Source organism: Penaeus vannamei, chromosome 11 (assembly GCF_042767895.1).
Source record: "Penaeus vannamei isolate JL-2024 chromosome 11, ASM4276789v1, whole genome shotgun sequence".
NCBI classification, from domain to species: Eukaryota; Metazoa; Arthropoda; class Malacostraca; order Decapoda; family Penaeidae; genus Penaeus; species Penaeus vannamei.
Window position 1 is genome coordinate 42,753,802 of NC_091559.1, and position 15,000 is coordinate 42,768,801.

General features: G+C 34.6%; 2 protein-coding genes across 2 annotated transcripts in view; one reads left to right on the forward strand and one right to left on the reverse strand.

Annotated features, from left to right (window-relative positions):
* Positions 1 to 1,859, reverse strand: part of mRpL43 (mitochondrial ribosomal protein L43) — a 2,902-nt gene extending 1,043 nt beyond the window's left edge. Inside the window, exons 1-3 of the mRNA XM_027382241.2 lie at positions 1,614 to 1,859; positions 254 to 360; positions 1 to 83 (exon numbers count right to left, since the gene is read on the reverse strand). The exon at positions 1 to 83 is cut by the window's left edge and continues 120 nt beyond it. Coding sequence (XP_027238042.2) covers positions 1 to 83; positions 254 to 360; positions 1,614 to 1,756 — 333 coding nt within the window. The 5' untranslated portion in view covers positions 1,757 to 1,859. The remainder of the gene's footprint in view (positions 84 to 253; positions 361 to 1,613) is intronic.
* A 1,012-nt stretch (positions 1,860 to 2,871) lies between these two features.
* LOC113829149 (intraflagellar transport protein 81 homolog) lies at positions 2,872 to 14,943 on the forward strand. The gene is made up of 15 exons (XM_027382251.2): positions 2,872 to 3,016; positions 3,663 to 3,811; positions 4,342 to 4,475; positions 6,757 to 6,937; positions 7,102 to 7,257; positions 7,441 to 7,636; positions 9,145 to 9,308; positions 9,432 to 9,515; positions 9,740 to 9,859; positions 10,160 to 10,366; positions 10,501 to 10,690; positions 10,816 to 10,940; positions 11,040 to 11,188; positions 11,930 to 12,058; positions 13,224 to 14,943. Exons 2-15 carry the CDS (start codon positions 3,704 to 3,706, stop codon positions 13,312 to 13,314), a joined length of 2,034 nt encoding a protein of 677 aa, XP_027238052.1. The 5' UTR covers positions 2,872 to 3,016; positions 3,663 to 3,703; the 3' UTR covers positions 13,315 to 14,943.
* The last annotated feature ends 57 nt before the right edge of the window (positions 14,944 to 15,000 follow it).

A 15,000-nucleotide genomic window follows, 5' to 3' on the forward strand; every position in this document is an offset into this window, starting at 1 on the left:
CCGCATTCTAAGGTATTCCACCCATTTCTTGATATCGCTACTTGAGAGGTTGTGAGCTGAGATATATTCTTCTTCACCATTTACTGGGTAAAAAATTAAATTAAAAATTCATGAAAACACTTAAACACTTTAGACAGTTATCAATATAATTATTTGGTAAGAGTACAAGAACAATGGTTTTTAAATTTGTATTTAAAATTCATAAAGTCAATCAACATCATGAGAGTTAAATAAAGATGATATAAAAACATACAGTATTCTGCCTTGAGGCAAGGAGATCTGTGACGGCGTGGTTTGAGGTACACAACAACTCCTGGGTTCACTTTTGCAAAATCAACAAGGTCCTTTTCAATGAATTCTCTGAAAAGAAGATAGCCAACCACCTTGAAAAAGGATAAAACATACCTACAAAATATGTTACTTAAGTTAAAATAAGTAAATAAATAAATAAATAGAATTAAATAAAAATGCAAGTTCCATGCTCTCTGATTTTGCAGCATTACATGGAATATTACATTTCTCATTCACAAATAACAAACAGTAAGCTTGTGTTTCTGAGATATTAGAATTACATACATATTTGTAAAGATTTGTAAAGACCAGATTTGATTGACATTCTATGGTAATACAGAACTTATATACCTCTAAAGAAGCTTTAAGGTGATTCAACTCTATCACAAGACCTTTTTGCTTTTACTAAGAAATTGATGAACTGTGAAACAACATTCTCAAAGTGTCTAGTAAAGGGGGTAAAAATTAAAAACAGATGTATATGAAATTTCAAATGAATTAGTTGTTAACATAATGGTGGTAAAAGGCTGTATTTTTAAGTCTAATATATTTTTCTTGTTATTGTACTGCTCATTGTTATACATCTCTCTATATAGAAATACAATAAATCTATTCAAAAGTTTGTGAAATCTTTAGGGCATCAGTACATACATGCAAAATTTATGGGTTTCTTATCAATAACAGGGTGAAGGTACAGATAATATTAACATACAATTCAAGTAACAAACTAGATAAAAAAAAGAGAAAAAAAAATCTATGTGGACTCTCAGGAGGCAGTTGGACAGTGTAACATACATATAAATTACATATGATGTCACATACAATAAAACAGGCCTAAATAGATATTAATATCTAAGTCTACAAAAAAATCGCTGGAACCTGTAACACACAAAAAATTTCCCTAAATTAATGGTATAACTGAAGTATTTTCATCTAAACTTATTTGTGCTATTTCATGTTATTTCAAAGCAATTTTGATCACAAATGAATAGAGTTCATGCTTTGTTTAACTATGATATCTAACCAAGATGGGATATTTGTGAAATTTACTTAAGAGACTGCAAATCTTAAAAGCTATGTTCCTTTAGCTGTTTAATCAAATTTTAAAATCTTGGGAAATCTTGTATTTGCATTACCAATATGAATAAAGGTAATCTAAGTATGGTTTCTAAATCCACATTTTGGTTTGGATACAAATCAAACGTGATATCTAATACCAACTCTGTAAAACCGCACTTGTCAAGACAGACATTCTTTCCAAAATAAATCCCAGGTCTAATCATCTCTACCATACCAAAAAACATGATATTCCCTTTTCTTACCTCATCCCTTGACTGCCTCCATGGGTCTTACAAAACTTAAATGTTACTCTTTGGAGCTGTTGAACGTATCTCCCCACGCCGTTCCTGAGAGGTGTGCGTACAAAGGAAGAACCCCAGAACAAATTCCATGTGTGTGACGTCATTTCCCTTCCTGCAACCACTTAAGTTACAAGAGAATACTATTGAGAGGATATTTTTTGTATGGACCGGACGGCCGTCGCTCGAGCTTCGTGGTTAGGGGCGCTTTCGTGCAGACAATGCAGAGGAGCGGGCCAAAGAGCTCGGTTTCCCTTGAAAATCGGCACGCGCTCTCATATTCTCTCTCTCTCTCTCTCTCTCTCTCTCTCTCTCTCTCTCTCTCTCTCTCTCTCTCTCTCTCTCTCTCTCTCTCTCTCTCTCTCTCTCTCTCTCTCTCTCTCTCTCTCTCTCTCTCTCTCTCTCTCTCTCTCTCTCTCTCTCTCTCTCTCTCTCTCTCTCTCTCTCTCTCTCTCTCTCTCTCTCTCACACACACACACACACACACACACACACACACACACACACACACACACACACACACACAGATTGCAGATTTGTGAGCAAGAACAAATAAATAATCATACAATTGTTGGCAAACACATACTTATATGTACTCACACATATAACACATCATAACACATGTGTGTGTGTGTGTGGGCGCACACACACACACACACACACATATACATATATATCAATATCTCTATCTCTATCTGTCTCTCTATCTATCAATATGATTATATATACATGCATATATATATATATATATATATATATATATATATATATATACATATGCACACACACAATCATATACATATACATACATACATACATACATACATACATACATACATACATACATACATACATACATACATACATACATAGATACATACATACATACATACATGCATACATACATACATATAGCCTCCTTGTGTTATTTGACAAAGTCTATATTAGTACGTATATAGATCTTGTTATTTGATACCTGCAAAAAAATTTCGGCAAGCTTTGAGTGCTATGCATCGTTTTCTTGCACAGAACACCATCAGCATCTTCATAATGGCAATTGTTTTATATCATATCATTATCATTTTAGATATTTCTTTAATGAAAATGCCTAATATAAGAATACAAGTCATATAATAGCATAAACAATCAGGAATTTGTGTGTTCATCTTGAACTTTCCGCCGGTGAGAATGTTACCATGGCAACGCCAATCAAAACATCAACAAAGGAATGTGCAAAGGATACATTCCTCAGACGGGTGAACCCAAGAGGAAAGACGAACCGATAATACACCTACATTTTTCACCATTACAGTACTCTTTTGTGAATTAAAACAGGGAGTGTGGACATTAGTTGGTCAATTATACGGGTAGGTTTCCTAGATCTTGCTGCGAAACTAGAAGGGCGAAAGGTTTTAGTGCAAATACTAACTTTAGCAAATTTGTAATTCTCGCATTTGTATCCAGAATTGCACTAAGGGTTGTGTTAGGTGCAGTTGCCATGTATTTTTCTTATTTGCTACACAGTAGAATTAAAGAAAGAAAATATTTTTTTTTTATAGAAAGTAATTAACCCATTTCTTGAAGAAAATTTTTTCTTTCTTTTGCTTTGTGGCTGAATTCCAGTACCTGTGTCCAGTATATTGCATAAAAGTAAGGCAAGGGTTATAGAAATGTATCTGATTCTACATGATGATTTTCTTTCTTGGAAGCACGAATCCAGTTCCCGATCCTATTCAAACCAAACCATACCATACCAGACCTAACCTAACCAATTCAGGTCATCTTCGGCAGTACTCGACTGGTTTCGATAACCTCGATTTCGATTCGAGGAAGTGTTCGTGTCGTCTGTCTCTGCAGATAGATTTTCTGAAGATAAAGAAATGGATCCGTTTCCACATGATGATTTTCGGGCTAAGCAGCACAGATTTTTTTCTGGTTCTATAATCACTTCGAAAAAGTAAAGCTGCAGTTTACATATACAGTTAATTACAGTTCAAGTTTTGCTCCCCACAGGATAGACTGTCAGAGACAAGCCATACAGCAAACCAATCACGATGAGTGAAGATATCAGGTATATCGTAGGAGAGCTCAACAAGGAGCCATATAATCGCAACTACAACCTTATCAGCTTCGATTCTCTTCAGCCAGAACAGTTGATACAAGTAAGTTAAACCAAGCTTTATCAGTTATCTTGAAGGGTTTATAGTTGTCATTGAGTGTTAAGAATGTACAAATTTACATGTACACACCCACACCCACACCCACACCCACACCCACACCCACACCCATACATACACATACGCATACGCATACGCATACGCATACGCATACGCATACGCATACGCATACGCATACGCATACGCATACGCATACGCATACACATACGCATACACATACACATACACATACACATACACATACACATACACATACACATACACACACACACACACATACTCATATACACACACACACACACACACACACACACACACACACACACACACACACACACACACACACACACACACACACACACACACACACACACACACACACATGTGTATATACACATACAAGCACCTACTTACTTTCTAATTTACAGAATGATTGCATCATTCTAGATGTGTGATAAAATATTTTCATTAGTATTTCTTTTCTCTTTATATTTAACTTGGATTTTCTTCAACAGGTCCTTAATGATGTGTTTGCGGAGATTGATTCCAAAAACCGCCTTGACATTCGTGAGGAGGAGCCAGAACAAATGGCCATCAGAATGCTGGGGATGCTTCGTATTTTGAAGTATAAACCTCCAGACGACAACATGTGAGTCAAGTGTTACAAGTCTATTTGGCAAATAACATTTTACTTTCACTTTTCTAAATCACTGACATGATGGAATATGAATGGAGGTTTCTTCATTGGATGTAAATATATCTTGTGTGTATAATCCTGTTTGCCCCTTATGAATCCAGATACCCATGGAATGTTTTGTTACACAGTTTTTGTGCACAGGAGTGGTGAGTGATTTGAATTGAAGCACTGGCAAAGATTTTTTTTAGATATATGAACAGGTTATTATACCATTCTCAGTGGCAAGGAGGGTACAATAGAAAATGATGAATGGATTCATTGATGGAACATGCTGAGAAAGGTAGAGGGCCATTTTTGTGCTAATATCAACAACATTTTTTCATGACTTTCAGCACCAGCAGAAATCCAGCAACAGTGATGTAAGGACTTATTTCACAGATGCACTTTTAATTCAAACTGCATTTTGTACACATTACTGATTTTCACTGTAGTTAGTGGTATATTTTCAAAGGTAGAATTTCAGATAAACTTATAGGTATGATGTGAGCAAGGACATTTCTCTACCCAGTGACAATTTTTTGGTTAGAATGTAAGTGGACAAGTACAGAACAAAACATTCTGAATGTGCAAATTACTTCTCTGTCCATCGCATATTAGTGTAGGTAGTATAACATCCTGATTTATTCATTATCTAAAATTCTTGTAAATACTATTATTGCAGAAGCCAACCAGGCCAAACCATAAACTGCCTCTTAACCCTTAGATTGCCAAAGGGTAAAAGCTTTTTCCTGCCTTCTTTGACTTGTAAAAGTTATGATAATGAACTTTTGCTTGTTTCGTGTAGTGTGAATTTTTACTCACATATTTCATTTACATTTATATTAATAGAAATTTTGTCATATAGAGTTTTTCAGAGGGAAAGATAGATAATGAAATCTTAGTGTAATATGCTTAGGAGAAGGTTCAGGACAGATATATCAACTCTTCATTAGAACTAGAAAAACTTGTGCTAGCAAGAGGCAGTATAGGATTGCAAAAAGGGCGCTTAACAAGCCCAGAATGCAGAACGTTGATGAAGGACTCCTAGGATATATAGATACATTGTAATACTGAAATTCCCAATAACTGTGAAGTATTAGAGATACTGTGAGCACTACCACTAGATAAAAGGTCTTAGTATTTTATGTATAGATCTCACAGAATTGACAAAAGTTACACCTTTTATGTCTGATGAATTATGGGTGTTAGTAAGGACTATGAGTAAGTTTTGCATGTCTCTAGGAATGGAAATCAGATCCTATAACTGCACGATAACCTTATTAACCAGCAGGCCAGTAAGAAATAGCTCATTTTACCTTTCAGATCAACTCAAGAACTTTTTAATGGGCAGATGCTGCTTGCAGTTTGAAAGATCTACTTATCGCTGATGCATGTGTCATTCTTTAGGATATAAGCATGAAGCAAAATAGAAGGATGGAAGGGCTACAAGGCTGCAGTCTAGAGATCTGAGGCCTTTTGGCTATTCAGCATGTGCTTACACAAGTTCTTCATCGGTCATCAATGTTTCATTGGTCTTATATGGCTTTTATGCACAGTGGACTCTGCAGTCTTTTAATCATTATAGAAAAAGGGTCTTTTATTTTTGCTTCTTTTGGTTGTTTCAACGTCAATGATCTTTCCGCTGTATTTTTATAGGTGATAGTAATCATGATATATAAAAAAATGGCATGTATTTTTACTTTCTACTTGTACTGATTACATAATATCTTCCTATTGTTAGAGGATTAAGGACAGCAGTTTTTGTCACATGTTGATTAATATGATAGTTTGGTATAAACTGTAATAAATCTAATTCCTGCATGGTTTGTGTTTAGTTCTACTTTAGCAAATGTAATAGGTTGATGTTATATATATTGTAAAACAAGTGATTGATGTGTTCTTAGACATTAAAAAAACTATGAGGTAATTTCTCATCAGTAAAATACAGAGAATAAAATGTATATTCATGACTGTTAATTTAATATACTTGTATGCCTACATGTATATCTTTAATGAGATTTTTAAAGTCAATCTTCAAGGAAATAGATTTTCTGTTATCAGAATTCCTCAGAATTTTTTGTTCATCCTGTACACTACATTTAACTTTAAGATGTTTTTTTTTTCTTTACCAGTCTGATCTTTTTGTGTTTTGGGTGAAGATTATAAACTTTTTTAATTTGTTAGATTACATTATGATACATGTATGTCAATTCTACTTGAAAGAAAACATATTTATTTGAATTAAACTTTCCAGGAGCAATTTCCGTCAAGGACTGGTGTCAGGAAACAAACATGTTATCTACCCAATTTTGTACTGGCTGCTTCAGCGAATGGACGAGCTGAAAAAACGAGCTTATCTGGCAAAATATCTGGTTAAGCTAGATATTCCTGCTGAGATTCTTGGTGATGCTGATATTGCTGATATCCATATTAAGGTACTACAGTAGTATCCTAACTTAAAGTTTGCTAATATTTATGTACAGATTTTTTTTTCCAGCTTTCCTGCACAAACTGCACATTACATGCATATTTTTGTATAAATGTATTTTAGATTTTTATTAAAAATGTAGAATATCTCAATTACATGTATTATTTTCAGTATGAAGATCTTATTGAGCAATTCAAGACCATCCATCGTGAATATGAAGGTCTCAGAAACAGTGGCTTTTCTACACATGAACTTCGACGAGACATCTCAGCAATGGAAGAGGAAAAAGATCTGGTTATGCGAAGGATTGAGAGAATGAAGCAGAGGGTCAGTTTAAAAACTCTATACTGTATATAGATCTATACATTTTCAGTTTTGTGGTGAAAGTGAGAATTTTCTTTATAATTGTTAAAGAACACATTTTGTTTTTCACTTTAAGACCCCTTTTTAGATTGATAACAATAAATGGAAATGTTAGATATTGTGATGGAAATTACTTGCTTATTTAAGGTTGAAGGAACTCCAAACAGTGAAGAAATGCTCCATTCAGCGAGGGCATTGCGTAAAGAAAGGGAGAAGCAAAAGGAGATGGCTCAGCAAGGCATAGACCTCAAAGATTCTACCCAGCTTTTAGAACAAAGGATCATGCGACTTCAGAATCAGTTGAAGGATATTAGAAAGGCTGGGATGGGGACAACTCCAGAAGGTAATCTGAATATTCACTGATATAGTAGTAGAATTGTAAAAGAGAATAAGATTTTATTGTCTAATGTTCCGTGTGGTTGTTTTAAATTTGACTTCATCCCAGCAATTATCTTCTCGTTACCTTTTTTTACTGGATTCATGGAATCACATTGTTAATCTAATCAACTCCTTCCATGTCAATGTCAGAAATGTTGGCATTTTGGCCACGCAGCCAAACACTTTTGCTCCACACCCTACTGCCCTTTTTGTGCCCAACCTGTTTGTGACAATTCAAATTTTTCTGCTCAGTCACACACATGTACCAATTGTGGTGGATCCTGTTATGTATTTCATAGGAGCTGCTCTGCCTATAAGATTGAAGTAGCAGTTCTCAGATTCAAACTAGGCCTCACTCTACATGAGATCAGACCGGAAGCACTCCTACAAGTTTTTTTTCCCTCTACCTATCCCAGTGCTGTCCTTTCCCAGTCTAAATCCAGATACTCCAATCTCTACCACTTTCCTGATGCCTACCCTACCTCTTGGTCACTTTACCTGTTGCACTAGGCAATCTAAACATTTCACCCCATCTTCTCCAACACATTTGCTCCTACACCCTTTCATCCTTGATTTCATCTTTCATCAACCCTCCAGTTTCTCTATTCCTAGTCCCTCTAATTCAAAGTGATTGCCAATATCCATGCTCCTCCTCTTCAAGTTCCCCCTACTTTTCTTTCTCCCGCTAATTTCCAACACACCCCATCTTCCCCTTCTCCTTGTTCTTCATTCCCTCTTCTTTCCCCATTATCCTTACTGCTCCCACATTGATGCTCATGTCACTCCCCTATGTCAGAATGGTGCCCTTCTCTGCATCTTTCCCCTCCTGATATTCTTACTGATAGTTCAATACCTGTCTCTGTTCCTTTATCTCATTCTCCGGATTCTTCTCCTCCTACTTTTCCAGCACCTATTTCTACCCCTGTTACCTCATTATTGTTTTATGATGGCTCTTTTACAGTTTTTTTCATACAGTGTTCCTCTTCCTTTATAGATACAAAGATACTCTCCATATGATCTAATTACTCTATGCCCTTAACCCCTTCCCCTTTTGCTAAATCCTGGTGTACTCCATCTGCTCTTCTCTTTTTACCATTTTCTTTACCGTTATTATCCTATAGCAATCTACAATCTTTCATATCTAACACATCTTATCCTAAACATTAACTTATTTTTACCATTTTGCCAGAATGCTATATGACCCTTGATATCTAGCACATTTATTTATTTTTACCATTTACCATTAACAATGCATACACTTTTGCCATGTAGCAATTTGATTTAATTCAGGAACAAATTTTGTTGTTGGGGAATAATTTTTAGTGGTATTTAGAGTAAAGTTGATATGCTTGGGTATTCTGATTGATCATGAGGTCTGTATACACATAATTTTATATACATCTGTATTTGTTGTGCATTTTTTTTCAAAACTGTATTGACTTTAATCCTTTCTCTAATATGGATTTTATATAGGTTTGCTGCAGAGGCTAGAAGAAGATGTAAATGTAAATAGCTACATTGTGAATGACAAGCTACCAAAAGAAGTTGCTGCAAAACAGAGAATTGTTTCTACGCTTCAGAGGGTTGCAGCACAGCCAGCAATGGGTCAACAGGAGCTAGATGCTGTGAATAAGCAGGTAATGACAAAACATGAATATGTTTGTATGCATTTAAACTGTGATCATGTGAAAAAGTTACCTGAAGATTTATTTATGTGTAGATGCTAATTTATTATTTTTCCCTCCCTTATTTATTTTTAGATACGTTCACTAACAACAGAGATCAATAACTTGAATGAAGCTCGCATGAAGGAGGTTGAAGAAGATGACAGTCCTGAGGGCAAGGTAGAATTTTTTTTTCAAATATGCACTGAAATTGTGCAGTTTTGGGCTTAGCATTTATTTTTATATAGTTTTTGTGTGCTGTACTGTTTAATGTAATTGTAAGTTAGTTAAAAACATTTGTTTTTTCCTATAATTTTCCATACACTTGCAAAATTTTACCCTGTTAAAATCTGTAATTTCAGTTATTATTGCAGTGTCAAGTACTAATCATTACTTCTTGACAGGTTGGAAAATTGTCATTCTTCCGACAAAATGCAGCAATTATTGGACGGAAAAAGGAGCAAACAGCAGAACGAATGAATGAATTGCGAAATGAACTGGGAAATTTGCAGGATGACATGAGGGTTTGTTGATCAGAAAAGCATGGAAATATGTACAGCTAATGGATATTAAAAAAATTATTTTGTATATGTCAAATAAACATTCTATGTAAATAAGAAAGATGAACATATGAAAATGAAAGAGCTAATCAGTTGACAGTAGATTTAGGTTATATAATATGATTATCAGGTGTAATATGCTATTGATGTTCAACACTTGAAATAACAGACTGGTATAGTTTTGTTTTTATTCCAGCATATAATAGGTTTTCATTAATATTATTGTTTTATTCTATTTTTTGACTAACTATCATATACCTACAGGACAAACAAGAGCAGCTTAAGCAATACTCGGGTGAACAGGTTCTACGAGGTGATGAATTCAAACGATATGTAAATAAATTACGTGGGAAAAGCTCAGTTTATAAGATGAAAAGAGCAGAACTAAGTGAACTGAGAGCTGAATTTGGTGTCCTGAGTAGGACAGAGGAAATATTGAAAGCCAAGGATGCACAAATAATGGAGCAACTTGTAAGTTCAAGAATAAGCATATGAAATGTATATTAAAAAAGCAGTAGATATAGCTTCTCATTATATGAACAGTGACTAGTTGTATTCATCATGAATAGCATATCATAATTAGAGCTTCTTTATGTTTAATGTAGAGTGCTATGGAGGCACGCATGGGTGTAACAGGCTTCCATGAGACCCAAGAGAACTTGGAGAAGGTGTCTTCTGTTAAAGCAGAAGTTGATAGCCGTAAAGGGAAGACTCTTGAGGAAATGTCTGCAATGGTGATGGAACTGAACCATAAAATTGCAGAAAGAAAGGGCCGCTTAGCTCCAATTATCAAAGGTAGAGACTGCCAAAGAATATAGCTTTTGTTACTGACATAGTTTTGTAAGTGTGAAGGATTATTGATTCAGTGTTTGGCATACATTAGAATAATTATTATGGTGATTTTACATTGTCTTCTCCAGAACTGAGACCACTGAGGCAAAAAGCACAAGACCTTACTGTTCGATATAATGAAAAAAAACACACCTTCGACTCGGTGGCTGCTGGTTTGGATAGTAATATAGGAAAATTGGAACAGGAAGTCAAGGTATTTTTTTTTTCTTTTTGTGGTTTTATGTTTCTATAGTATTCACATTTGATGATATAAATTATTTCTATATCATTATAACTCATAATTTTGTTTCAGACCCTAAAAGATGAAATCATAACATCCCAGACTAAATATCATGTGTTATTGGCTGAACGGGATGTCCTAGCATATAAACAGCAACAGGCTAGTGATGAAATAAAATTATACCTGTCGAATGATCCTCAGGACAAGAAAAAATCACTCAGGTGTGTATTTCTTATTAGGAAAGAAAAATGATTTCAGGTATGCATGTGCAAAGTTTGACTGGTTTCCAAAATCGTTGTATGATTTCCTAAAGCTTTCAGAGAACTAATTTAATGTAAGTGTAACTCATTTGGGTCCATAGAGGGTCATATTTTGCTAGAGAAGGATTTTCTGATTGGATGTCATTATTGTATGTGCCTTGTAATTTGCATAGGAGATATTTTCCTTTGCATTCAGTATTGCTGGTTAAGAATGCCAGAAGAGAAGTAAAAGGAGAAAAGGTTTTAAAACTGGGGCCAAAGTAAGGGAACTTGAAAATAAGTGTGAGTGTTAATGGTTAAGTGTTATTCATTTTCTTTGTCATTAGTGTAAGCATTATTTTTTCTTTTTCTCTGTGTTATTTTGCCAGTATCCATATTACTTATGTTCGTGGGATTCCATTAGAGGTGCATAGAGAATCAAAAGCTTGGTGACAAAGGATTCACTGATTTCTGTTATAAATACTAAGAAACTGACAGGTCTGAACAGTGTGTCATTTTTGTTCTCACAGTGCAGGATAAATACTGGAAATTAGTTACTGTAAGAATGTATGAAAGCAAGCTATAATGAAGTTAAACTGCAATAAATGCTGAGAAATACCCTTATTAAAGACAATCCAAGGCAATTGTAATGAATTACATTGCTAATAGATGTACTAAAAAATAATATTGCTGTCTACAGATTTTTTTTGTTTTTGTTTACAGAGAACAGTTGATGGGGCATATTAACGAACAAGAGAAGCTTGGTCGTACACTGAGGGAAGAGCAGAAAGCAGTAAAAGATTTAGTTCAGAATTCTGCAAAGCAGCTTGCAATGTGGCAGGATGTTATACAGTAAGTGTACAGTAAATATACAAACACACATACAACACATACACACAAACACACACACAAACACACACACAAACACACACACAAACACACACAAACACACACAAACACACACACACACACACACACACACACACACACACACACACACACACACACACACACACACACACACACACAAACACACACACACACAAACACACACACACACACACACACACACACACACACACACACACACACACACACACACACACACACACACACACACACACACACACACACACACACATATATATACACTTACACAGTGATAGACAGAGCCAGAGCCAGAGCCAGAGACAGTGACAGTGACAGTGACAGTGACAGTGACAGTGACAGTGACAGAGACACAGAGACACAGAGACACAGAGACACAGAGACACAGAGACACAGAGACACAGAGACACAGAGACACAGAGACACAGAGACACAGAGACACAGAGACACAGAGACACAGAGACACAGAGACACAGAGACACAGAGAGCCAGAGAGCCAGAGAGTGACTGAGAGACAGAGAGTGAGTGAGAGACAGATGTGAATTATTGTCAGCCACCTGACATTGAGTGTACATGTATACATGGAACACTCCCTGTGTTTTGTTTTATTAATTTTGTTTACACATAGATAATTCCTAAGGAGCTGATTATTAGGTCTACCTGATTTCATCTGTTTATTCCCTTGTTGGAATTTTAGGGAAATGTAGATTTATTTATTTTTGCTTTTATTACTGTAAAGATTATAAATACAATAATGATAATGATAATGATAATTATAATAAAAAATATATATTAATGATAGTAATAATTGTAACAGAAAGGAAAATAACATTGCCTGAAATTTTAAGGAATGGAGTAAATGGTCAAGGTCTGGTAAATAGCTTGGTAGCACATGTGGACCCATCTTTGTGCAAGTAATATGAATAAAAAAACAAAACACCTGAGGCCACCACATGTATCTAGCATTAATCGGTAAAGATATTTGAGAAGATAGTATAATGTGCTTTTCATTTGAAAGATAATTAATTTTTGTTTCCTTTTATGGGCATTTTTTATTTACCTGTAGCACAAGACACCAAAGAATTAAGATCATGTTTGAATGCAAGATTGAAAATTACCTTTTTTTCAGGCTAATGGAGGTGAAGAAGACCTGTTTGGATGCTGCAAGAAACAGTGGAAACCTGACTAGAAATAGTGGTGGTGAAGCTTTGGTGCTGTAAACTTGCCTGTTTAGCTTATTTATTGTTGGTTTACTTTAGGCTGAGATTTACCCCTTATGTTTAGAGGCAGAGTACAGCCAGAAACAGGAGTTCAGCTTCACTTAACTTCACCATATAGTACTGTTTGCACAAAAAAACAACAAAATATTCTTAATTGAGTAATATTAATGCACCAATTTTGCATATTGATAGGTTTTGAATGTCAAAGGAATAGTTGATTCAAAACACCATATAGATAGAAGCTACTATAACCTATGTACTCAATTTGTTAGTAAATGTACAAAGATAAAGTAAATACAAAGTCAAATGAAATTGATATATATTGTGATTTCCAGTCCAAATTTGCTAAACTACCAAGCTGTAAAGTGATGTCAGAACTTAATATATAGCAAGCAAGCTTGTATGGTCTTCTACATTTTAGAAGCAGAAAAAACAGAGACAGAGTAGAACAGTTTCATGTGAAATAAGGACATACCAGTCTTTGTATGAAGTTGAACGCATGACTGCCGTATGTGGTACATTTTTGTGATAAATGTTATTTCAAACATTTGAGGAATGTTGGAGGCAAACCTTAACCGTACACATCTGTTAAAACCACTTTAGCTTCTCTTCGTAGAGTTGGCACACTTGCATGATAGTTACAAAGAGGTATTTCAAATCTTTAAATAAATGTATATTCTTTTAGATAGGATAAGACCAGAAGTTTGTAGTATATCTGAATATAAATTTCTAGTGTGGCCTTCATTAGGGGAGAATATTTATTCCTCTTACATTCACTTACTTTCTACTACAGATTGCATTAATGTAAGTTCTAAATGGAAGTTATGATTTTTTTTTCTTTGCTTTATATTTAGTTACCCTTCATAATGTCATATGAATTTGACCTACTAGGTGGGTATGACCTAAGAAATATTGTTTTATATTTTTGTTATATATATATAATCTTTTAACAAAATAGTATAATGGGTTGATAATTATATGATGCATTTTAAATATATGTAATTGCAAAACATAGGCCATGTATATAACCATTTAGACATGAGCAATATCACTGCTAATTTAAAAGTAACCTGCACTTATAAATTCTTATACCAAAAGGTACTGATTACTTTGTCTCTTGGAAAACTTTGGTGCCTATAGTGATACTTGTCAAATTAGTAAGACAGAAAGATAGGAAATTATATCTAGATAGAACTTGTGATATATTCTAAGTGGTACTTGAGGCTTCTGCATTCATTTTTCAACCAGAACCACAATAGGTAGTGCAGATAATTCTGGGGCCATTTTCATAGTTGCTACAATACTTTTTGGTATCTGAATTAAAAAATGTCTCGGCAGTTATAAAACCAAAGTACTGGTAGTACTTCTCAGCTTTGCAAATGAATAATTGAATATCTGATATTGCAGTGTGTGTTAAAGAATGTTTCTAAGCAATGTTGAGTTGCATGCCCAAAAAAATTATATACTCATGTTCAATTAGAGGTCTCTGGTTGTTTGTTTTTTGACTGATATTTTTTCCAGTATATTACTATATATAGTAATGATGTTGTATAACACCCTAATATATTAATACCACTATTTTACTACAAATATATAATCATAATAAAAGTGTGTCCCATACACTTATAAGAAGTTTGATAGACCTCAAGATGTACATACTTATTAGTAATTTACAATATGATTGTG

What these genes read in the sequence shown, in the direction of transcription:
- LOC113829149 (XM_027382251.2), top strand. Translation starts at nt 3,704, where the DNA reads ATGAGTGAAGATATCAGGTATATCGTAGGAGAGCTCAACAAGGAGCCA. An exon ending in GATGGGGACAACTCCAGAAG is followed by an intron (nt 7,637 to 9,144) that starts GTAATCTGAATA and finishes GATTTTATATAG; the next exon opens with GTTTGCTGCAGAGGCTAGAA. An exon ending in CACAAATAATGGAGCAACTT is followed by an intron (nt 10,367 to 10,500) that starts GTAAGTTCAAGA and finishes TGTTTAATGTAG; the next exon opens with AGTGCTATGGAGGCACGCAT.